The sequence below is a fragment of the Setaria italica genome, chromosome IV (genome assembly GCF_000263155.2).
Source record: "Setaria italica strain Yugu1 chromosome IV, Setaria_italica_v2.0, whole genome shotgun sequence".
Taxonomy (NCBI): domain Eukaryota; kingdom Viridiplantae; phylum Streptophyta; class Magnoliopsida; order Poales; family Poaceae; genus Setaria; species Setaria italica.
The window spans coordinates 32,034,904-32,057,658 of NC_028453.1; the positions used below are offsets into that span (position 1 = coordinate 32,034,904).

Genomic DNA, 22,755 nt, shown 5'->3' on the forward strand with positions numbered 1-22,755 from the left:
CATATGTCTTAATTTGTCCACGTGAGAGGATGCATGCACGGGGTACATGTATATTTGGATGTTTGCGTGGAAGTCCAAGGTTGGATCATATCGAGATGTGTCCTGCCTAAAAATCCTCTTGTTCCCGTCCTGCTAATTGCAACGGTGGCGCGGCCCATGCATGTGCATTCGCCCCCGATACGCACATGTCTTTCTCGGAGATGTGGGGGGCTGTGTTTTCATGTCACGAGATGGCCGTACTAAGATAAACCGTGCGATTCACAAGTGACGGGGACAAACTTTATTCATTGCCTGGATAAACGTGTCATGTCGCGTTGCGCAACTTGCTCGCCAATTGGATGCTCGCAACAGAATTTAAACTAGTGTATCATTTTTTAAAAAAAAAAAAAGATAATACGAATCTACTCGTCTATTCGGTTTCAGAACGGCTGCAATTGCAGTGCCCGGATGCGTGGCCGCACGGAGCTGAACAAGTGAACAGAGCGACACGCGTGGTGGAGTTGTCAGCAGGGATGGGTGGGCTGGGCTGGGCTGTACCCACTGCTGAAATTCTAATATCACTCCGTGGGCTGCTCGTTTTATTTCCTTGATGAACCCCAAGCAACAACTGTTGGAGCCCAAAAGTGGCTGGGAAAATCTGGTCACACCTGTTTAGACCAGTCGGACCGGTTTAGGAAAAGTTCTTAAAGTGCAAATTGGACTTCACCATTGCGTAGATCTCGTCGAGTAGATCAAGATTCATATATAGAACGTCCGAGTTGGAGTTGGGATGAGGGAGATACGACCTTTGCAAGATTTACACCCGGCCAGACCGGTCAGACCGATTGCCCAGGCCGGTCTGACCAGTCTGGTTCTGTGTAATCCGAGTAGGAGTTGTAATTTAGCACGATTTGTATTAGGGTTTCGATTCCTGCGTGGGGAAGACCTTCCCTCCCGAAGGGATTCGGCCGATTGAGAACAAAACCCAATCGACAAAAATCAATCTACTATTTTGTATCTTTTCCTTTATTCTTTTGCTCTAGCTTTTTCAATCTACTACTTGCTGTTCTTCCTTTATCTCGACGACGTTTGAAGGCGCTCTGGGTGGTCTGCCGATCATAGAGCAACCTTGCATGCGCCTGCCCGACAGGATCCTTCCCGCGCGAGCGTTCGAAGGTCTACCGTCGGCCTGTCCGACAACCGATCAGACCGATCCTTGTAACCGGTCAGACCGACCTATGCCGAGGTGCTGCACCGAGCTCCAGCACGCGCCGCACGGTCGTATGCGTTCGTGTGTGTTGGCCAAAAAATACGTCAACAACAACACAGCAAGCAAGCAAGCAGCGAGCAGGAACTCCATAACCCTCGCTAGCCCTAAGCAGCAGCAACGAGGTTGCTTGCGTGGACACGGCAGATACGATGGCGACGGAGGCGAACAAGGGGGCAACAATCCTGCAGGATTGGGAATGCGACATCGCCGACCGCAGCGAGACTCGGTTGGAGCCGATGATGTCCTCTGCAAGGTCACAAGAACGTATGCTCTATTTTCCACAAGACATGCTCCAGTTCTGTCCACGGAGTCCCGTCGTCAGCAACGGCTCGGTACAGCTGTACGGGTACATAGCGGCTCGTGATGAGAAGGACGGCATGCTCAACTACGTCGTGAATTACAGCAGGGACGATCCCATCGTCGTGCAGGAGGGTTCCGCCAACGGGATGATCGGCCCCAAGAGAGGCATCGAATGGTGTTCCGTTGTTCTGGTAGAGTTTGACACGAGGATCAAGAATGGAACGCGAGAGGGTGATGATCAGCAGCTGATCGCCAGTCGGCAGATTAAGTTTGAAGCTAAGCTTTATGGATGTGCCAGTCGACGGATAAAGCTTAAGCTGGCTTCTATCTCATGGTCCAAAGCAATGTCCTCCCTGTCACCCGGGATCAGGACTATGATAATCATGTTCGGTTGAGGCGCCAGGCATCCATCCAGAATATTGACATAACTTGTGGTGTTTTGCTAGGTGCTCTTTCCTGAGCCATTTTGCATAGAAGCTTTTTCCATATTCCTCAAGTGAAAAGGTACCAAGAAAATATCCGAGCAAGAGAAAACCTCAGCTACCACATATCATGGATAACAGATTTTCGTTCAACTGTGATTTGATTTGACAAACACGGTCGCAGATTGGATCAAAGGTTAATTATGAAATTGGAGACAGTTATCATTATCCTACAGAAATTCAGGGAAAGGAGTAATGAGGCACCACGTTTGCAAGACACGCAGATAGGCTTGGTCGCAGGACTCGCAGCTGGGCTCGTTTCCGATTTGGGCTGGGAGCTAATGTGACTTGACAGCTCAGCCCGCACTCCCCCCCGTCCCCACCAGGACACCAGCAGCAGGACTACACAGTTCCCATTCCGCCTCGTTTAGTCCCACCTCGGGAAACGAGAGGCGCGCAGCACAGCTTAAAAACTCGGCTCCCACCCTGCCCCTCGCCGAGCTCAGCAGCGCGAGCTTGTAACCCGAGCGGGGGCTTTGAGGTGGTGTGGACGTTGGCGTATGGCTGCGGGCTCGGGCCGATTGCGCTCTTGCTGGCCCGCCCGTTCCAAGTTGGTAGTGGGTCGGCGGGGTTTGTGCGAAAGCTTGACCTCACGATCCATAATGCGGCAGGCACAGCGTGAGGCTGGCTTCACAGAGCAGCGATAACTGCCCGCTTCCAACGGTGGAAGGATAACGGGCCGCTGCGCTCTCGGCCCAACAGGGTCTCGCAGCCTACTCCGACGAACCACCATCTTTTTTTTTTTTTTGTCAACTTTTAATCCTACGGGTGCACAAAATTACTTTTACCCACACTCCCATTGCTCGCCTAATTGGTGATGAGACACTGTTTTTCTTCATTGAATAGTGCCACTCTTCTTTTTTGTCCCTACTGCTTTCTTCATTGGGCCTTGTTAAGAGATTGCATGATGAAAATTTTCGGATGTCATACGACATTTGCAGATTTACTTTAGCTGTGCTCATAAGCTGAAACCTACTCGAAGAAAAAGAACTGGAGTTACCTTCTGATTTAATGAGGGGTATATGATGAAAATTTTCGGATGTCATAACGACATTTGAGCTGTGCTCATATGCTGAAGCCTACTCGAAAGAAAAGAACTGGAGTTATCTTCTGATTTAATGAGGGGCATTTTGATATTAAATATTGTAATTCCAATCTTAAACCCAGCGTTACAAACATTAGCAAAAGACTGGATACACATATCCTTCTCCCAAACCTATCGCTTCGTATCACTACCCCAAACCCATGGTGCATCCAAATGCCACTAAAAGGATAATCAACATTGTGACTGTGATCAATTCACAATCGAAACAATTTAGAAACATTCTGGATCACATTTTAATTGGAGTAACCGTACCATATCACGAGTAATCTGCCAATGTTCTGATACACACCACACTGAACTTGTTGACAATGTTTGATCTCAGGGCAAGGGCCAAGGAAATAAAAGAATAAACTGTAGGGCAAACTGATGACAAGCATCGACAACTTAACTTTTTCGGACAGATGTGGAGTGTCCAGATAGCAACACAATCACAGATGTTTGCAAGCCCGCAATTTATAGATTTTATAGTACAATATGACACAGCAAAGTTTTCATTAAGTCCACAGACCCCACATGGTGATGCCAACTCACGCTTAAGCATAACAGTATTTACGAATCTACCAAATAAGAGTAGCAGTCCGCGTGACATTGCGGCTCAACAGCATATAGCATGAATCGCATCTGCAAAAGAGGTACACCAACATTAGTATACAGAAGGTAAGTTCAATAAATCAAAAGTATGAACCAGAAGCATTCGCATTATGGAAATGTGCAATCAGAGAAGAATAATGAGGAATACTCAGATTTGCACACAGATAACCTCACATTTGCAGAGCATTTATGGCTTATCGTAAACAAACCAGAGTTAACAAATATTAGCTGAGAAAATTGAAAGTCTTGATCACAAGTAAATGAGTAACAGCTACTCAGGTATAAAATTCGAGCCAAAACTGCTTCATACAAGACAAAATCTACTGGCAGTGTGCAAAATGCAAAACATGCTTCAGAAATATATTTGTACACCTAGGTATGCAATATAAATGGTAATGCATAATCACTGTTGAGCGCATCATAATAACACTGAAGGGGTACACCATGAACCACACTACTTCATCGCATACTGCAAAGGGCTCAGCTAATAATGTGAACATGCTAATATATTGAATAATTATATCACTGGTACTGTTAGAACTAATTTCATCCCAACCTTAATTTTGTGACTTCAACTACCTTTAACTTGGTAAGACAAACCAATCTCTTTCACACATGCTCTTACATTCACACAGTGAGACAGTCATATGGCAGTTCTCTACTATCAGAACAACCAGCTTTTTACTTAGTCTTTTTCTACAAAATGGAGCAGGTAGCGGGAATCGAACCTGCATAGTTAGCTTGGACAGATATATATTCATTGACAAGCATCCTGACATGATAAGGTAAAGCAAAAAGATGTGGCAATATGGATCATCTGATAAACTCTAAATGTGCATATTCTAGCATGCCCACTGGAAAACCTCATGCATAAAACACCAACCAATCAATCAAACAACTTTACTATAACTTTATCTCTCAGGCATATTTATGCACATCCTTCAGCGAAGGAAAAAACTGCAACAGTATGTAGGGGTGGTAAAGGGCCCTCTAATTTAGCCTAGAAAATTTAAGGATCGGGCTCAATAAGGGCCGGGTTGAAATAATATGTGATTTTGAGCTAAATAAATATAGGGTTGAGTTGGATTGTGAAGGAGACATGAGGGCCATGATCCATTACCACCCCGTCAGTATGCACAGCCACACAGGTAACAGCACCATCAACAAATGGATATAGACATTACACTGGAGCACAAGATCAGCGTGTTTCAAACACTGGAAGTTCAAGAAGCATTACACTATTGTTCCCATTAATATTTGCCAAGCACACATGTAGGTTTTATCTGGTATTAGCATCGTATGGAACAGCTAACTAGCCAGCACACAGTAGGTATTCATGTGGTCAGTTCCTAAGACAAACGGAACCTGAATATTACAAGGAACGACAAATGTGCAGGGTCTTCGAAGTCAAAAATATTACTGTGACACATGCGTTAAACAACATAGCCCACACGCTCGGAATTAACCATAGTTTTTTCAGGTGTCACGCGAAACTTCCAAGATGCTACCCAGAGAAACTTCTATCTATGACAGTATGAGATTAGTTATAATAATGCAAGTCCTTGCCAACCACTTAACCCCATGATGGTGGTTTTAGGGAGTGCTATGCTGCTTTAGGCATCTTACATACTAATAATGATCTCTAACATTAGCTGTAACAAACAAACAACTATACAGTTATTTTAAATGCCAAACACAAAGGTACCCCACCACTGATAAGATATCGTCATCCTTTTTAGTAGTGAAAGATTGAAGAGAAGCTACATCATTATTTGCCGAGTCTATCTGCTCTATTGTGTAACTCAAAAACTCTTATTGTGACACTCAAAAACTCTGAAAAGCTTGGTTCTCAACTGATACCACCACTTGCAATCAGGCACAATGTTATCCAGCAACGCGATCAACATAGCAGTTTGCAACAATATTCATAGGCTGCCGCAGAAAAACATACATTTAGTACGGGGGGGCTAGGATCAATCTATCATCACCTGAAAACGCTGAAAAGCGCTCAGCCGCGGGCCTTGAGCTCGGCAAGGCGGCGAGAGAGGTCGTCCTCGTCGACCTTCTCCTTATCCTTGGCAGCAGGGATGGCGTGCGCAGCGGCCTGAGGCAGGCCGACGGAGACCTCGAGCCCATAGTCGTCTGCGACCTGCTGCATGAGGCTGTTGACCTCAGTCTCGGGCGTGGAGAGGGAGGTGGAGCCGGCCATGGCGCCCTCCATGAACTCGGCCTGGACCTCCATGTTGACGAACTGGCGCTCGAAATTGTCCATGGTCTCGGACATCTTCTGGAGGTTCCCGGTGGCGAGCGCGGAGTCGAGCGACTTGACGATGGACTGCATGGACTTGCCGATGACCTGCATCTTGGCCTGCGTGTCGAGGCGGGCCACGACGGCGTCGAGGCGGGAGGCGAGGCGGAGGTAGTTCATGTGCTCGGTGCGCTTGCGGATGGCGTTCTCGGCGTAGATGCGGGCGCCGTCCATGTTGCCCTTCTCGATCGCCTTCTTCACCTTGAGCTTCTGCTCCTTCTCCTCCTTCTCGCACTTGCGCGCCTGCCGCTGCAGCGACTTGGAGGTGAACTTGAGGTCGAAGATCTGGTTCATCAGCTTCTCGGGGTTCCCCATGGCCGCCGGCGAGTGGGGGTCGATAGGGCTGGGCTGGATCTGGGGCTAGGATAGGGTTTGGGGGAGATCGAGGTGGGGGATCGGGGGAGGGTTCGCGGCGGCGAGGAGGGGAACGAATGGGGATTTTGTCGAGGCGATCGGATTGGGGGATTGGATACGATTTTGATCGGGGAAGAAGACCACGCGGTTTGGGGGCAACACGGCTAAGCAACGGCAACGCGCAGCCGTTTGGGGGGAGGGACTCCGTGCGGTGGCTGCGTGTGGGGTCGTCGTGTGGCGGCCGTGTCCTGGACGTGGATGGTAAGTCACGGGGTTCCCTTCGGCTGCGTATCCACCGTTCATGTGCATCCAACGTTCCTTCTTGGTTGACTTTGCTTCTATTTTGTGGAAAGAATTCTTCAAACGGTGTGCCATTGTGAATTTTCACAGTTTAATATGCATGTTAGTGATATTTTCACCGTTCATGCGCATCCAACAAGCCACCAAGGACTGTCAGAAGTCTAGATACCATCAGAATTTATACTGCTACATAAAATACTCTTGCATAGAGGCTTCGTACCAGAAATCCATTTCATTCACCTTTTTATCGTAGAGGCTTTAGAGAGGTTGGCATTTCATTCCACGCTAAAATTTAATATGCATATAACTGTGCTGCGATAAGAGATTCCGGTCTAATATGACATACTGATAAGTGAGCACTAGTTTATCGTGTTAATACTGATGTGACTTATAATCCAAAATTGCATCACAGATAGGAACATCCATTCATACATATAGTAATTATTTTGCTAGGTCCAAGAAGTAAGATGGAAGCCTGATCGTGTTATGAGAGGTCAAGTAGTGGTCTTGTCTTCTCTTCTGACGTACAGCAGTAGCAGCCAAGCACTGTATACTTGCTATGGACAAAGCCATGTTGCTTGCAGCACTCGTTACGCTCGCTCGACAGCATGCACATTGCCACACATGTTATGATGGCCTGTCGCCACAACCAGCGCCTACTCCCATGTTGGCCACCTCTATCTGATCGTATACATTCATAATAGAATTTGCTAGTCAGTTCTAACTGATGGAAGGACTACATTATTATAATTGTAATTATATAAGAGAATATAGTAGCTAGCTAGCTGACCAATAATTGTGGCATACTAGATCAACTATATGTGTAACTTACGGGATGCAATTGTTGTGATAATGTTCAACAGGAGGATCAATATCGTCTTCCTCCCCATCCTAGTAATCTTCATCACCATCCTCAAACAAATATAATGGATGGAGCACAATTGATCGCATTAAGTGTTGAAGCTACTTATATAATGCTGGTTGATAGCGGAAACATCGAAATATGCCTACGTATAATGCATGTAAGCAAGCTGTTATTGATATACATCCATGGATTACTAAGTCATTAATTAATTTCTACTAGGATTTATTAGGATTTGCATATGGAATGAATTGCTTTCCATCATTTCTTTCCTCACAGTGTGATTCTACTAACTATACCCTTGGCTCGTGCTCTTGTTCTTTACCTCACACTTTTTATGATCAATAGGTGAGAAAGACATGAAGTAATAAAACTCATGGTGTTATCTTTGATAACAAGGTGCCAACAGAGTTCTATCGGTAATGCGATTTTGCGGAAAGTAAGATAGTACAATCTTTGAATGACAAAGAGTGTCGCATGCTCGTGATGGCTAGGAAATGGTGCCTAAGATAACCGCAACAACTTAGTGACTTTTTTGGATGGTTAAATAAAGATGGTCCAATGATGGCTTGGATGGCAAAAAAATAAGGGGAAAAATAATTTGAAGCAAAGACAGAAAAAGTATTGTAGGTTATACGAATAATATATAAAGATTTCTCTTAAGGGTTTTTTGTAAATTCATTGATAGAAATAATAGAGCTCTCTCATTTCATTGTTTCCTAAATGTTATAAATTAATATGTAAACCGGTAGAACCGGTTCTACATCAACTAAAGTGACCTCTTGAGGGAAGTTGAAGGATGTACTCGGTTATTTTGCCATTCGAAAACTAGTAGGCAAAAGAGTTGCCTCGTGACTAGTGGTGATAAGAGAACGTCCACTAGGGTGGAAGAGAAAAAAAGTTATGATAGTTGCAAATCGAATCAAGAGCTCTAGTAAATCCATGCTTGTGCGATATTTTGATTGGTAGGGTGTTGCATGGACCGGGTAATCTTTTAGGCTAGATGAGATGAAGATCAAGGTTTTTCTAGAGGCTTTTTTTCCATATAGATTTAACATTTCCTCTTGTGGTCAATTATAAGGCTAGATCACATGAAATGAAAAACATAACCTCTAAACTATGAATTGGACATATCTATGACCCTCTTTCTTTTTTAAAAAAAGAAATCTGTCATCTTCACACTTTCTTCTTCGCATATCATAACTTCAAATATAATCAACGAAGGGAGTAGGCTTGATTTGACTCGAAAAACTTATGTGAAGGTAAAAAGATTTTGAACCAAATCATGCCAAACTAGAAAAAAGAAAAATAATTGGAGCTAGTTTGGGAAAAAAAGATTTTTAGGTACTACTCCCCCCATCCAAACTACTAATCGTTTTGATTTTTCTAGGTACATAATTTTCTTAAACATATAGGATGTAGGGAGAATACAATCGGAAAATTTATAGTATACTTGCTTGAATCATTTTGCAGTAATCCGTTTTTGGATAACTTTAGTGTTTATAAGTCAACGTTCACTCGAATACAGACCCAGGAGAGCACAATCCGCGCACGAACTGAGGTCGGGACTCGGACGGCTCCGGCTCGGCGATTCGGCATCGCTGGACCTTCTTGCTCACCAAGAAGCCCAACTCGGCCTCCATCATAAGCCCATCTCCATCGCTACTACCCCTGCTCCGCTCCTCTCCTCGACGGCGACGCATCCCTCCGGACCCTCCTCCGCGACCTCGCCGCAGCTCCGGCCATGTCGGTGAGTGCCCCGCCCTCCCACGCCCACCGCGCCTTCCTCCCTCCCCCCCCGGATCTCGAATTCCTGACGGGTTCGGCCCCCGCCCCTCGCAGATCTTCGAGTACAACGGGTCCGCCGTGATGGCGATGGTGGGGAAGAACTGCTTCGCGATCGCCAGCGACCGGCGGCTGGGCGTGCAGCTGCAGACCATCGCGACCGACTTCCAGCGGGTGTTCAAGATCCACGACAAGCTCTACATCGGCCTCTCGGGGCTCGGCACAGACGCCCAGACGCTGTGAGTCGCGGTTGCCGAATTTCCCCCCGCCCGCCCCACGGGATATTGTTTTTGGTTCGGCGGCTTAGGGTTTTGGGTTCCTGTGCAGGTATCAGCGGCTGGTGTTTAGGCACAAGCTGTATCAGCTGCGGGAGGAGAGGGACATGAAGCCCGAGACCTTCGCCAGCCTCGTCTCTGCGCTCCTTTACGAGAAGAGGTGAGAATTTTACCAGCGCAATTTTAGTGGAATTGCGTAGGATAGTGGATAGGTCTTGCTTGGTAGTTTTTGTTTTAGTTCCCTGCCAGATCATGAGACAATCCATGAAAAAATTTACTGGATATGTTGGCTGTTAGTATATAGGTTGATGCTGCTTGAGTGTTTGGTCATAGGAAGGTCTATCGGAGACAAGAAAATTGATTTTAATGTTGATATGTACTTTTGGGAACAGATGGAAGTGAAGCTTTGTGATCACACAAATTTATGCTAGAGTTTTAAAAAATTCAGCCGGTGGGGAAAGACCGCCCCACGGTGTTGCACTAAGAAGAAGCAATTCGTCCGACTGAGGAAAGGTCCCAAACCTTGGCTTCACCCCTATTAGGGCTGCACTACAGGCCGGTGCCCTGCCACTATTTCTTAGGGCTTGCCAGCGAGGGGCCTTTTTTTTTGTGCCACCATGGTTTGTACCCTGGCCAGCAGCTCCCGCACCTGGGTAACTAACTGTTATGCACTTATGCTATGAAAGTGTTGGGTTATGTCTAAAGTTTTATACCACTGTATGTTGCACGGTTAGTGGCTCTGTGCTGAATGTGCTTTCGATGAACTACATCCGTGTTGTCACCATCAGTTGTTTCATTTAGATCCATAAATAAGTACATATTTTTCTGTGCAGAAGATATTAGTTTTTTGTAATTGGTGAGAATATTCAACACCATACTATATTGGTGTTTTGGGATAAAGAACTTTGACGCTAGATGCATATATAAAATTTTGTCTAGACTTGTCACTCCACTAAGAGAGTACTTCAGATATACTTTGTATGCTTGTTATGGTCAAGCTATGAGTTGTCTATTTTCTATTAGTGAATTAGCTGAACATAAACCAACCTTGTAGATAATTTTAAAGAAGCCTTATTACAACTAGGATGATATGTTGCAAAGTTTTTTCTTCTTCAAGGAGGAAGGTGAATATCATTATCTGAGGAACTAGGGTAGGTATGCTCGTATTTACGAAGATTCTGATTGATAAGCACCGGTTTTCAAGCCTTTTAATTCGTAGTTGGTCATAAATTAGTTTTTGAGTTCCAGTATTGATACTGACTTACAGCACTTGGCAATATTCATCTAATTTTTATCATGCCACATGAAACTTTCAGATTTGGGCCATATTTGTGCCAGCCAGTCATTGCTGGACTTGGAGAAGACAACGAGCCGTTTATTTGTACCATGGACTGCCTTGGTGCAAAGTAGGTATCTGTTTACGTTGTTTTAACTTTTTGAATAAGTGCTTGGTTTATTTTCTGCTTGGAAAATTGCATTTTATGGTACTAATGAAGTCATTTTTTGGCTAATGAGTCTCATCATCTCATGCCACTAGTCATGAAAGTTATCCTGGAAATGCCACTGATCTGTAGAAGTTGTTCTTAAAACTAATTGTTGTCCTGAAAATGGCACTAACAACCATGCTAGAAGTTCGAACCAGTGGCATAAGACCAATATCCAAACAAGTAGTGGCACCAAAGGAATGTGAAAATTTCTCAATGCTATGGAATGAAAAATCCCCTCTGCTTATCATCTGCATCCATTTTACTGTGTTGATAAGCCTATTTAATTTCTTGTTCACCTGGGTACAGATTTCACAATAATTAGGGCAAGAAAATATAACATGCTATTTAGCAAAAAGAAAAGGCTTTGCTAAGATATAATTCTGATTGTTCAATATTGTTCATTTGATTCTCCCTCTTGACGCACATGAATGCAACCCACACAACGTGTATCTTGTCAATGAATGCATTGTTTTGGTCACAAAATTTTCAGACAAAAAATCTATTGATAATCTGAGTATTGGAACTTTCTCCTCAAATCATATCTGGTTTCAAATGTCATTTAGGACATCGAGACTGTATCTAATATGACACTTTGACTATCGAACTATTTCCATGATCATAGACACTCCCTGGTATAAAAGTAGTACTATTTAAATTACAGCAAGTTACTATGAAAGTAATTTCTACAACGAATCAGTAACATCTACCATCTTTTTGTCAATCTATGTAACTTTGTATTTAGTAATGGACAAGTTAAAGAAGTCCAACCAACTAAAAGTCTAAAAATCCTAAAACAATGTTTGGAATCGGAGGAAGTTCGCTTGATGATAATTTGTTTGTCCACCAAATTTGATATCTCTTGTTCATCTCCGCCTTTATGCCTCTGTCACTGCTGTGTTCTAGTGAACTGATTGAAGATGTATCTTCCTACGCAGGGAACTAGCCAAGGATTTTGTTGTTTCTGGGACAGCATCAGAATCTTTGTATGGTGCTTGTGAATCCATGTACAAGCCAAACATGGTATGCTCTTTGATATGCTTTATCAACCTGTCTTCTTGAGAAGAAGCCATGGCATACACCATACAACATACTTTCACTTTTGTTTTGGGTCTGCCATGTTTTGTGAAGTTTCTTTTCTTGGGCTGTACTGTTGCTTCAGTTTGTTCTGTTATTATTTTGAGCAAAGTTGAACGACATCTTGTTATTTTTCATGACATAGGAACCTGACGAACTCTTCGAGACTGTATCTCAAGCACTGATGTCATCTGTAGACCGTGACTGCCTTAGCGGGTGGGGAGGCTACGTTGTGATCGTGTAAGTTCAGTTTAATGAACTTTCTGTTACCAGCTTATGCATCAAGAAACTAGCACGACTCTAGTGATATCCACCATGTCTCTAAAGAAATTGATAGTAAGGAGCAAGGCATTTGGAATTAATTGTATCAGGGAAATAATGTCTGAATCGATCTACTTCATGTGCTTGATTATCGATCATCTACTAACTTACATGTTGCGCATCTGGGTGCAGAACACCGACTGAAGTGAGAGAACATGTTGTGAAGGGCAGGATGGACTAAATCAGCACCATAGAATTCTTAGCTGCTTTCCGATGCTTTGATGCCGGAATGTTACCTCCGGAGTGTTGTGTTTGGATTCTGAAGTAACACTGTATCATGACAGTTGATGTTGCATTCTCTGAGAGGGAACGTTTGTTTTCTTTACCCCACTATCTTTGTTTGGCGAGACTTGTGCCGTTCATGCATGGTGCATTTGAGCTTAATGGTGGAATACTGAATCGATACTTATATTCTGGCTGGAGGAATATATTCTTGGCAGAAATCACCAGAGTACCAGACTGTTGACTGAACGGCTGTGTCCCCAAGATTAACATAGGATTGTGCAAATTGACTTATAAAGTAAACATACGCTACTGGCTGCTTCACTAACATGCATGCCTCGAGCAATTTCATCTCCACTGAAGATGCATACGTGATGCGTTTCTCTTCTTTCAATGGAAAAGGGTGATGCGTTTGTTTAACATAAAAGCACATTTTAGGCACGTTTGGAGGAGCTCCTCCTGGCTCCGGCTCCTTTAGACGGGTCACATTGTACACATGCTGGGGGTTCTTTTCTCTCTTTCCTCCTCCCCCTCGTAGCTGCCGGAGGAGCTGGTAGAGCCACAAATTGTGACTCCACCGGCTTCGGCTCCCTCCCCTAACACCTCTGCCACCTACAGTGGTCGGAGCCGGAGCTGACGAAACTTGGTCAAACTGACCCTTTATGAAAGTTGCATACGTAATGCATTTCTTTTGGGTAATAATTAGCCATCTGTTATCTTATTATTACTCAAATACTTCTTGAATACTAATGGTCTGTTTGTTTAAGCTTCCTAGCAGATTTTCAATGTGAAAAGTTAGAAGCTCAAACAAACAGTGAATTTCTCATGTAGCTTCTGGAAAGCTGGAAGCTCGGAAAAGTTAAATTTATACGAAAACTTGGAAAGCTCAAGAAGCTAAATATATTTTCTAAAAGCTAGTATTAACTTTTCAAAATAAAAAGGCAGCAACAGCTTTTTAGAAAAGTTCAAAAGCTGCGGCTTAAACAAACATTTCTTAACTTATATTGCCTAGAGAAACAACTTAATTCGACATTTCTTAACTTATATTGCCTAGAGAAACAATTTAATTAGTGCCTCAGATGGATGTGTGAACGGTGCTTCGAGAGACAAGGACAATAAGATCACACGAAAATAATGATAACTATTTTTTGAATCCATGTGACAATAATCAGAGGATTATATTAGTAACAAATTACAAACGGGCGATAACAAGCATAGCAATCTAATTATCTAACTCAAATCGTTGGCGATAACAAGCATAGCAATCTAATTATCTGACTCAAATCATGGGTCGAGAGATCAAATCCAAACTGCCGCACCACTCCACGACCAACATCATTGTCCCTGTTTGTTTGAGCTTATTTAAGAATCGATTCATAGGCTGAGAGCCTGAGAGATCCAAATCCAATCAAACCAAACCGCTGCACCGACCGCTCCACCATCAAGCCATTGACCATGTTTGTTTGAGCTTATCTGAGAATTGATTAATTGATTGTTTGAAAATTTGGATTAGAGAATCTGTTGTCGAGAGAATCTGCTTGCTGATAAGCTGGGAGTTTGACAAACCTAATTAGTAGTTGATTATCTATTTGATTCATGAGTATGAGCGGGAGATGATTTTAACATTATTTTTAAAATTTGTAAAATATAAATTTTGATAAAAAAATAGTAATACATTTGAAGTTATTTTGAACTGGCCAAGGCAATCAGCAGTTCAGCACACACACGGCGGTGGGAACAACCGTGGAAGGGACGGGACGGGGCGGACGCTTCCTTTGCCTGGCGTTGACAGTTAGATGCGACCGCGGGAGCGTCCGTCCGCCACCGCGTCCGCCTCAGCTCCCCCTCGCCTCCTCGGGCTGCCTCTAATCTCCCTCCAGCACTAGTGGGAAAGTTAGGAATCGTCGGCGCAACGCCTCGGCAGATTCGCCCGCTCCGATCCCACCATCTCCACCGCCGCCGCCGTTCCATCCGGTGCGGCGGCGATGGCGACGCCGTCGTCGTCGGCGGCGAGGGCGCGGAGGAAGGTCCCCAGCCCCCCGAAGCACCGCCACGACGGCACCTCGCCGCTGCCGCTCGGCATGGACTGGAGCCCTCCCCCGAAGAGATGGGTAAGCGCCCCCACCGCGATCCCCCTCTCGCATCTCCTGCTCTCAACCCCGTCACGCTGCCCCGCCCCGGCGCGATCCGGCTCCCGCTCTGATCTCGGAGGCAGATGCGGTTCCCGCCGGCTGCGCTGCTGGGGGGCCGGTGATCCCGCTTCCGGGCTGGATTTGGTGCTGCTTTGCTCGATTTCCGCGGGATGTAGGTGTGTTTTGTCTGCTTGGGGGTTGTCGATCATTCGATGCGGCAGGCGGTTTCGAGTTAGGATTTCGCTGCAGCTGCGTTGCGCGTACTTGTATGTTGCTGCCTGTGTCCAGGTATTAAATGTGCGGGTCGGGATCTGCAGTAGAATTCGCCGAGTAGAGCCCCACGCTGCTTGGTTGCTGATTCAGTAGCTTAGAGCTTTCCTTTCATTAGGGTTTTGGATTTCTCGTTCTCCACTTGCATGGAGTAGACCGCTCGCCGCATCATTTTACTGTGTGGGATTGGATGAGTCAATTTCACGTCTGCTCAATTGACTAGGGTTTTGGATTATGTTTCTCTTGTAAGGAGGAGTAGATTATGTGTTTCATGGTGTGCTTTTGCTGAGACTGGGATTGGAAAAATCAGAATGTACTCCATCTTCAAAAGATTGATTTCCTTGCTAGTCAGTAGTAGTCTTCTGCAGAGTCTGAGTGAAGGGTCTGTAGCTTAGCTTACCAGGAACATAGGTGGCATTTGTAATTTAGCTGGTTCCAGCGTTAATGCATGATTTAAATTTCGGCCTAAGTTGTGTCAGTTATTAAGGTTTCTAGTTAGTATGATCAGTGGCACCTTTAACACACTTTTGCCTGATACAATTCTGTATGCTTGGTGAGGAAAATTCACTAATGCGTAAAGCTGTAAACTGCGGCAGAGTTTCCATGTAAAAGTGTCCATGTTCTAAAGGGTTCCATCAAGAAACATTTCTTCTACTATATTATTGGTTTCAGCACAATGCTCTGAAACTATCTGTTGGTTGACGCTTCTCACAGGCTTGTTGCCTATTGACTTCATACAGGAGGGAAGGAACACGGTATGGCCACATAACCCTCAAACAGGCTGGAGTTACTGTGTTATGATACCTTCTTGGATCACTCAAACACCTGAAGCTGGTGTGACCGCTGACAGCTTTTTGAAATCTGTCGTTGTAAGTACTGTTTACCTTGTAGGTTCTTATTTCTCTATTTGTATCAATGCATGCCGTAAATGACTTGAATACACTCAATTTAGTTGCATTCCATCTGCCAATTGGAAAATGGCATGTTTCAGGGATTGTCCTTGTTATACAATAAAATAAGCTAGAAGTGTGTCACAAAAAACTTTTATGAACCAATGGAAAATTGAGAAAAGAAAATATTCACTATTTATAAGCCAAAAACTGTTTTTTCTTTTAAGGTTGTCTCCATTTACAACTTTTAGACATCTTAATATGTTATCAACTACATTTTGGAACTTAGGTGTTTCTAAGGTATTGCATTGCCTATTCCTTTTCATTTTCTGTGATGTGATTAGTTGCAATCAACAGGAAAATGGCACTTATCATTTGTATGTTGTGGAAATCTTGACTCTTGATTTATCTAAACCTTGCCATTCTTGTTTTTATGTATCTCTCTTTAATGCCCATAAAGGACAGTTTTACAGGATACATGTCGGTATACAATCTCCAGAAGGCTTTAGCTCTAGCCACGGAATTCTCAGAAGGTTTAGTGACTTTCTGAAGTTATCTTCTGATGTAAGTTGAGGCACTTGTTCTCATGTTGTTTCAAATATTCCAATTATTGCCATTTGTTGTTCACATTATCTGAGGGTACCATTATTACTTACCGATAATAACTATTGCTATGCAGTTGATCTATGGGTTAAAAGATGTTGACCAAGGAATAATTTACTGAAACAAGTCTTGAATAGTGTCTCTTTTGACAAAAAGACATCCTCCTTTTGAAAAAGAACAATGTTTTTTTATCACAACTAACCTGGCAAGCTACTCAGGCTGATATTAAGTTTTAGAATGTGATCAGCATGAAGAATCAATGTGTAGCTCTAAGTAACCAATTGTGTCGATGCACTTTACTTAAGCAAGTTTTAGAAAGTCCTGTAAGAATCAGTGTAGTTAAATGTAACTAGTTTTGTTGATAATGAATTGAATATGCACCTCACAAACTTACTGATGTTTCTACTTGTTGCGGTGCATCACATAGATATGTGCTGTTCATTTTCAAACACTTTCTGCTACAATGCTCTTACAAGTTGCAAGTCTGTACTAGTGCTAGTTCGAACAATCGTCCTTGCTGACCTTAGAAAAATGATGGATACATTGTTCTGATGTTGATATGTTAGGTCATTTTCTGTCATTTTGTTTTGATGGAGAACTTGATGGTTTCTTGAATATGATATTCATTAGCTCTTGATATATTTGTAATCATGTGATTTCTTTTAAGTTCAGTATTTTCTTTCTCATACTAAAATTCTCCCGTTCTGCAGCTTAAGAGTGCGTTTCCCAGAAAAGATGTCCCATTGGCTCCTCCGAAGCATGCTTTCTTGAGAATAAATTCAAGCAGGTTGCTTCTAGAAGAGGTAAGATGTATCTTGACTCGATATACTACCTAATTTTCCCTATGTCACCTGGATGCTATATGTTAAGTAGTTCACTATTTCACTTCTTAGACTTTGTGTTCTCAAACTGTTCTGATTGCAGAGAAGGCATGCATTGGAGGAGTGGATGCAAAAGTTACTTTCTGACATCGACTTGTCCAGAAGTGCTCCTGTTGCTGCTTTTCTTGAACTTGAAGCTGCTGCACGTTCATGTATGTGCTATTTGGTTTATATTTTCCCTAACTGTAAATTATTTATTGTCTTAATTGCACATTGAACATATTAGCAGCGAATTTAATTATAATGTTGTACTACATTTAGATTTCCAAGACCGGAATGGACGTCCTTCTGAAGCAGGTTCTTCTGCAAAAAGTAGTACTGACTCTTCTCCACATCCTGATGGACCTGCTTCTGGTTCTCTTGCTGAGTCCAATCAAATAAACGAAGTGCTTACTCGTGGTAGCAGTCTGACAGGAGCAACTGGCAATGGTGTGCTGGGAGAAGCTATCTTAGATCAGTCCGATGATCATGTTAGTAGTGTCTCGAATCACAGGAAAGGGAGCCTTAATTTTTTGGAACATGATGGTAGAAATGGTTTGGCATCATCTTACAGGGGAGTTGTTTCTGAAGAGGCTCATGATTCTAATCCTGGCCATGCTCGCAAGGACTCTGCTGAAAGTATTGGGAGTGATTTGAGCTCTTTAAGAGGAAGTGAATTATCTGTTCCAGGGGCCAATAGCTCCCTATGGGATGGTCCTGTGGATCTACCAAGTGCCATGGACGCACATATTAGTCAAACAGAGCATCTTACTGGTTTAGATATGCAGCTTTTGTATGATGTGGATGCGCAAGTCATCCTTCCAAATGATCAAAAACAGAAGTTGTCTAGACTTTTGATCACCATGCAACGAAGAATAGGGACAGCAAAAACTGATATGGAGGATCTCATAGCACGACTAAATCAAGAAGCAGCTGTCAAAGAGTATCTTACGACAAAGGTATGGCTTTTCATATTATTCGTTGCTTTATGATTTGCGTGCATCTAGCTCTACTTAGTATTACAGGTTCATGCTTAAAAACAAAATGCGCTTTCAGTTTTCATGTTGAATAAGATTGTATGGCTTCATTACTTTTGTGCATTCTTAGTATTCAATTCATTATTTCTGTGCATCAACCATTCTGTGGATTCTAGGCACTCTGTTTGGTATTTATGATTTCGGATGTAGGTTAAAGATTTGGAGGTTGAATTGGAAGCCACAAAGCAAAAAGGTAGAGAGACACTGCAGCAAGCTATCCTGGCCGAAAGAGAGAGGATTACACAGATGCAATGGGATATGGATGAGCTTCGCAGGAAGTACTCTGAGATGGAGTCAAACCTGAAGGTTGAACAAGTCAGTTTTCTTCGCTGTTCTTGTGGCCTGGTTATTTTATTAGCCATATGAAAGTACTGATTGTCTCACGCTATAATGTGCAGAATGAGAAAACTCGTGTAGAGTCAGAGAAAACATCTTCTAGCGGTGAAAATGAAACACTACTTGAAGAATTAGAAATGAAACAAAAAGAAGTTGAGAGTTTGAAACAGCATCTTGGAGAAGTTGAGGCAAAGTCTAAAGCAGATATAAAGGTTCTTGTCAAAGAGGTCAAGTCTCTTAGAAACTCCCAAAAAGAGATGAAGAAAGTGCTGCATCAGTATATTGAGGAGAAGACTGATTTAGAGGTATAGTGACACCTAGTTCCTAAATGATAACCCTCTAACATAGTTGTAGCAATGTCATTGCTTGTTTTCTAGCAATACCTGTTTGCTCTTCTGACAGCATATTCAACATTATTAATGGTTTGCTGGACCAATGTGGCTAACTGCCCTTCCTTTCACTTGTGTATCCTGCATGCCACCTACCCTTGAAACCCTGGAACTTAACTTAATCCTATAGAACTGTTGCTGTTTAAGCTTGGTGACCTTTTCAAGCTGTTACACCCACAAAGCTAGTAGATGCAAAACATCCTGGCCTTTTGCCTTTCCACTACACATGGATTCATCCTACAGTTCATCTGATTTGGGAAGACTATCATAAAACATTATGCATGCTAGCTGATAAGATGATCTAGCATTAAAGAATATGATTATCTTGATCAACGTACACATGAGCCTTTTTTTTTATCTCTATGTGTTTCGTTTTTGTCAAACTTGGATGGATAAAATTGTTCTATCAAGGTAGGAAGAGTAGTAAAGGCTGTATTAGATATGGCTTGATGTACAAGTGTACAACGTGTATATACATGTGTACAGATACATGCATACATGTCTAATAGGATGTGATTGTTCTTAAGATCAACACATGCACGGACACTTTGTTTTATTTTGTTATCTCCATGCGATTCCTCTTCTCAAGCTTTGATGGATAAAGCTATGATCTAAAAGGATTTCTCCTTGTATGTGCCTGATTTCTGGGAATTCGACTTCAATGCTGCTTCTTTATTTACTTAAGTTCATGAGCTGGAGAAAGGGGACGAGTCTTTTTATGCATGCTAACATCTCAAATCAATTAATTGTTATGATTTTATTTTGGTTTTCCTTAAATCCAAGCTTCTGTGCGTTTGCATCTCTGTAATTTCATTTTTTGCATTCAGTTTTTAATGTCTTTAATTGTACCTTTTTTGGGTTCCAGAGGGTTGTTAATAGAGAGAAGCAGCGGTCAACACGCTTGAGGTTATCCCGAGAAAAAATTCTTCACGAGTGCAGACTGCTGCGTGAGCGTCTACAAGAATGTAGTGCTAAATTTCTAGCAGAAGAACAAGACAACTTTACTGTTGATCCATCGTCCTTGCCTGATGCACTAGATCTTCTGGCAACATCAGACAATAGAATACGGCTACTCGTTGCAGAGGTAAATTTTATAAATGTTATGGTAGACTAATGTCATTTATTTCCTGTTTTAAATGGTATGTTAGACTAATGTCATTTATTACCTGGGCCTGCTTGGCCAAATCCTAGTTTTATATTCTTAGATAGCAACCAAAGTTATGTTTTCTTTTTCTTCAAAATAAGAAAAAAAGATTTCCCCCCTATCGAAAGTAGAATGCGATTCAAAAATATGAGAATTGTGATATATTATCCTAAAATAGTAACAGGGAGACACGATTATGTAGCTCAGTTTTTGTTGTCATTTGGAATATTACTGCAATGTTCCCTTACTTCAGCATTTAGAAGATCCTGAACTCTCTCCCTCCATTTGTCCCTCTTTCTTGTGAAATACTCGTAGCTTAGTTTCTGCATTATTTTTGAAGCTAAGATTGTTTACAGTGTTTTAAAACTGGGTGTAGTATTTTTGAAGCTAAGATTGTTTACAGTGTTTTAAAACTGGGTGTAGCTAGGTGAAGTTGGATAATGTAATGTTCCTACCAATATCCTAGTCCTAGCTTTAGAATTATTAAGATGAAGTTCACCAAATCTAGTTCTTCAACAAAGGTTTACACTCTGAGTAACTCAGGTTTGGAATTATGTAACAATGGTCTCTTTATAGAAGCAGCAGTAGAAGCTAGTTTCTCTTGGGTTCTGAGTTCGGAGTTTGAGCCACATATAATAATATTTACCTGGATCCTCGAGTCGTTTTATTTAAGGTGTAGAATTTTGTTCACTCCTGAAAATAAATTTCATGGGGTCTGCACTCAACATCAGTTTTTAAATTTACTTTCTATTCACTCCAATGGGGTTATTACATGTGCGCTAATCTATGCTCTGCATTGATTCCTCCAGGCTCAACTTCTAGCACGAGAAGATGAACAAGGCTCTTCTGATGATGGTGACAATTCTGATAGTATATCCTCATTAACTATGGGCAGCGAAGATGCAAGTGTTACTGATGAAGATACAACTAAAATGCTGTCTGATCTGCTTATCGATAATGCACAGTTAAGGATGCGTCTCAATGCTGTCATCCGCAACGCTGTAAATACTGCCGTGAAGCCAGAGAGAGAAGGTAGTGGTGAAGTTCTCCCTAAGAGGACCGTCCTCAACTGGTTGTTAGACAGATGAGATCATGAGAACTTCACCGATGTATATTCTTGTGAATTAGATCCTGAAACCTTATGCGGCTTGACCAAAGTTATAGTGATGAGCATTCCTATAGTGCTGGAGCAGCCTCAGGATAAAACTTTCCCTCCATGCGGGGAGCCTGGAAGCCTGTCTTGCTGTTGTACGATTGTTTATTTACATGGAAATCACGGAGGATTAGCATATTTGGCTGGATTGTCACCTCGCATTCGTGTTGCGAGGGGCCGAGGTCAGCAAGCTTGCTGAGCTATCGAGAAAGCTCGCAACTGGGGCGAGGCTGATGGAGAACATAAAGATTCCCCATTTTTGCACCATATATGTAATTAAAAGCTGGTGATGTCTGTATCAGCTTGGGTATCAGCTTGATCTGTATCAGCTTGATTAAAAGCCCCTCCCCTTCGCTCTCACGCCCGCACTCCACGGGAAAAATGGGACGCGTGTCGTGCAGACGCGGCTCCATATTTGGCTGTTTCTAAGAATCGCAACTCAGCCTAGGCTTTAGTTGCTAAAGTTGGGAGGTGCCAAATTACTGTTATAGCACTGTAGCACACTGTAGCGTTTCGTTTGTATTTGTGAATTATTGTCCAAACATTGACTAATTAGGCTTAAAAGATTCGTACAACAAAACTGTGCAATTAGTTTTTAATTTCATCTACATTTAATGCATGTACTGCAAGTTTGATGTGATGGGGAATCTTCTTTTTTGCATAATGTCAAAGTTGGAAGTTGAGCTCGTCCAGGTCGTACCGAAATCGCGTTCGGATTATTTTCAAATAAACCCTACTAAAATTTTATTCTACACGAAGAAGGGAAAATTCGATGACGCTGTCATTTTTGCAAAAATCCCCCCGCGAGGCACTTTTTCGAAAACCCCCTCCCGACTCCCTCTCTCCTCCTCCCCGCCGCCGCCCTCTCTCTCCCTGCTCTCTAGCTCTACGCCGCCACCTCCCCTCCCCTTCTCCCTCTCCACCTACCTCCGCTGCCCCTCCCCGCCGCTGCCACTCCCCGCTCTCCGCCGCCGCCGCCACCCCGCCCACTCCCGCGGGATCCAGATCAAGATCCAGCGCGGGGGCGTGGCTCGGTACGGGAGGAGGAGGGAGTGAGGGAGGGCGCGGTAGGAGACCCCGAAGGCGGCCGCCGTGGGGTCAGGTGGGCCCCGGCGGTGAGCGATTGGATGTGGTGGCACTGCTGCGAGGCCACGCTGCCGACCTGGCCTTCTTCGCCGTCGATGGCGTCGCCTCCAAGGACCTCCGCATTGACCCCAACTCCTCGC

The 22,755-nt window shown here is 43.3% G+C and overlaps 3 protein-coding genes across 4 annotated transcripts; 2 read left to right on the forward strand and 1 right to left on the reverse strand.

Annotated features, from left to right (window-relative positions):
• Positions 1–3,485: 3,485 nt before the first annotated feature.
• Positions 3,486–6,559, reverse strand: LOC101761480 (ESCRT-related protein CHMP1). The gene is made up of 2 exons (XM_004965705.3): positions 5,716–6,559; positions 3,486–3,757 (listed from the first exon to the last, which is right to left on the reverse strand). The coding sequence occupies exon 1, from the start codon at positions 6,348–6,350 to the stop codon at positions 5,736–5,738; it is 615 nt and encodes a 204-aa protein (XP_004965762.1). The 5' UTR covers positions 6,351–6,559; the 3' UTR covers positions 3,486–3,757; positions 5,716–5,735.
• A 2,529-nt stretch (positions 6,560–9,088) lies between these two features.
• Positions 9,089–12,939, forward strand: LOC101761880 (proteasome subunit beta type-3). The gene is made up of 7 exons (XM_004965706.4): positions 9,089–9,301; positions 9,394–9,575; positions 9,664–9,771; positions 10,928–11,017; positions 12,034–12,118; positions 12,318–12,412; positions 12,626–12,939. The coding sequence occupies exons 1-7, from the start codon at positions 9,296–9,298 to the stop codon at positions 12,672–12,674; spliced, it is 615 nt and encodes a 204-aa protein (XP_004965763.1). The 5' UTR covers positions 9,089–9,295; the 3' UTR covers positions 12,675–12,939.
• Positions 12,940–14,482: 1,543 nt separating this feature from the next.
• On the forward strand, positions 14,483–21,796 carry LOC101762302 (PX domain-containing protein EREL1). Of its 2 annotated transcripts, none has more exons than XM_004965707.3 (10): positions 14,483–14,826; positions 15,858–15,986; positions 16,473–16,571; positions 17,321–17,413; positions 17,535–17,643; positions 17,753–18,429; positions 18,658–18,822; positions 18,906–19,148; positions 20,098–20,316; positions 21,186–21,796. In XM_004965707.3, exons 1-10 carry the CDS (start codon positions 14,701–14,703, stop codon positions 21,462–21,464), a joined length of 2,139 nt encoding a protein of 712 aa, XP_004965764.1. In that variant the 5' UTR covers positions 14,483–14,700; the 3' UTR covers positions 21,465–21,796. The 2 variants fall into 2 exon arrangements, with proteins under 2 accessions (XP_004965764.1, XP_004965765.1); XM_004965708.3 differs by having other exon boundaries at positions 18,658–18,813.
• The last annotated feature ends 959 nt before the right edge of the window (positions 21,797–22,755 follow it).

Bases quoted from the DNA above. Each gene is read 5' to 3' on its own strand.
- LOC101761480 (XM_004965705.3), bottom strand. From the start codon at position 6,350: ATGGGGAACCCCGAGAAGCTGATGAACCAGATCTTCGACCTCAAGTTC.
- LOC101761880 (XM_004965706.4), top strand. The intron at 9,576-9,663 runs GTGAGTCGCGGT...GTTCCTGTGCAG, and splicing joins GGCACAGACGCCCAGACGCT to GTATCAGCGGCTGGTGTTTA. The intron at 9,772-10,927 runs GTGAGAATTTTA...TGAAACTTTCAG, and splicing joins GCGCTCCTTTACGAGAAGAG to ATTTGGGCCATATTTGTGCC.
- LOC101762302 (XM_004965707.3), top strand. From the start codon at position 14,701: ATGGCGACGCCGTCGTCGTCGGCGGCGAGGGCGCGGAGGAAGGTCCCC. The intron at 15,987-16,472 runs GTAAGTACTGTT...CATAAAGGACAG, and splicing joins GCTTTTTGAAATCTGTCGTT to TTTTACAGGATACATGTCGG. The intron at 17,414-17,534 runs GTAAGATGTATC...TTCTGATTGCAG, and splicing joins GCAGGTTGCTTCTAGAAGAG to AGAAGGCATGCATTGGAGGA.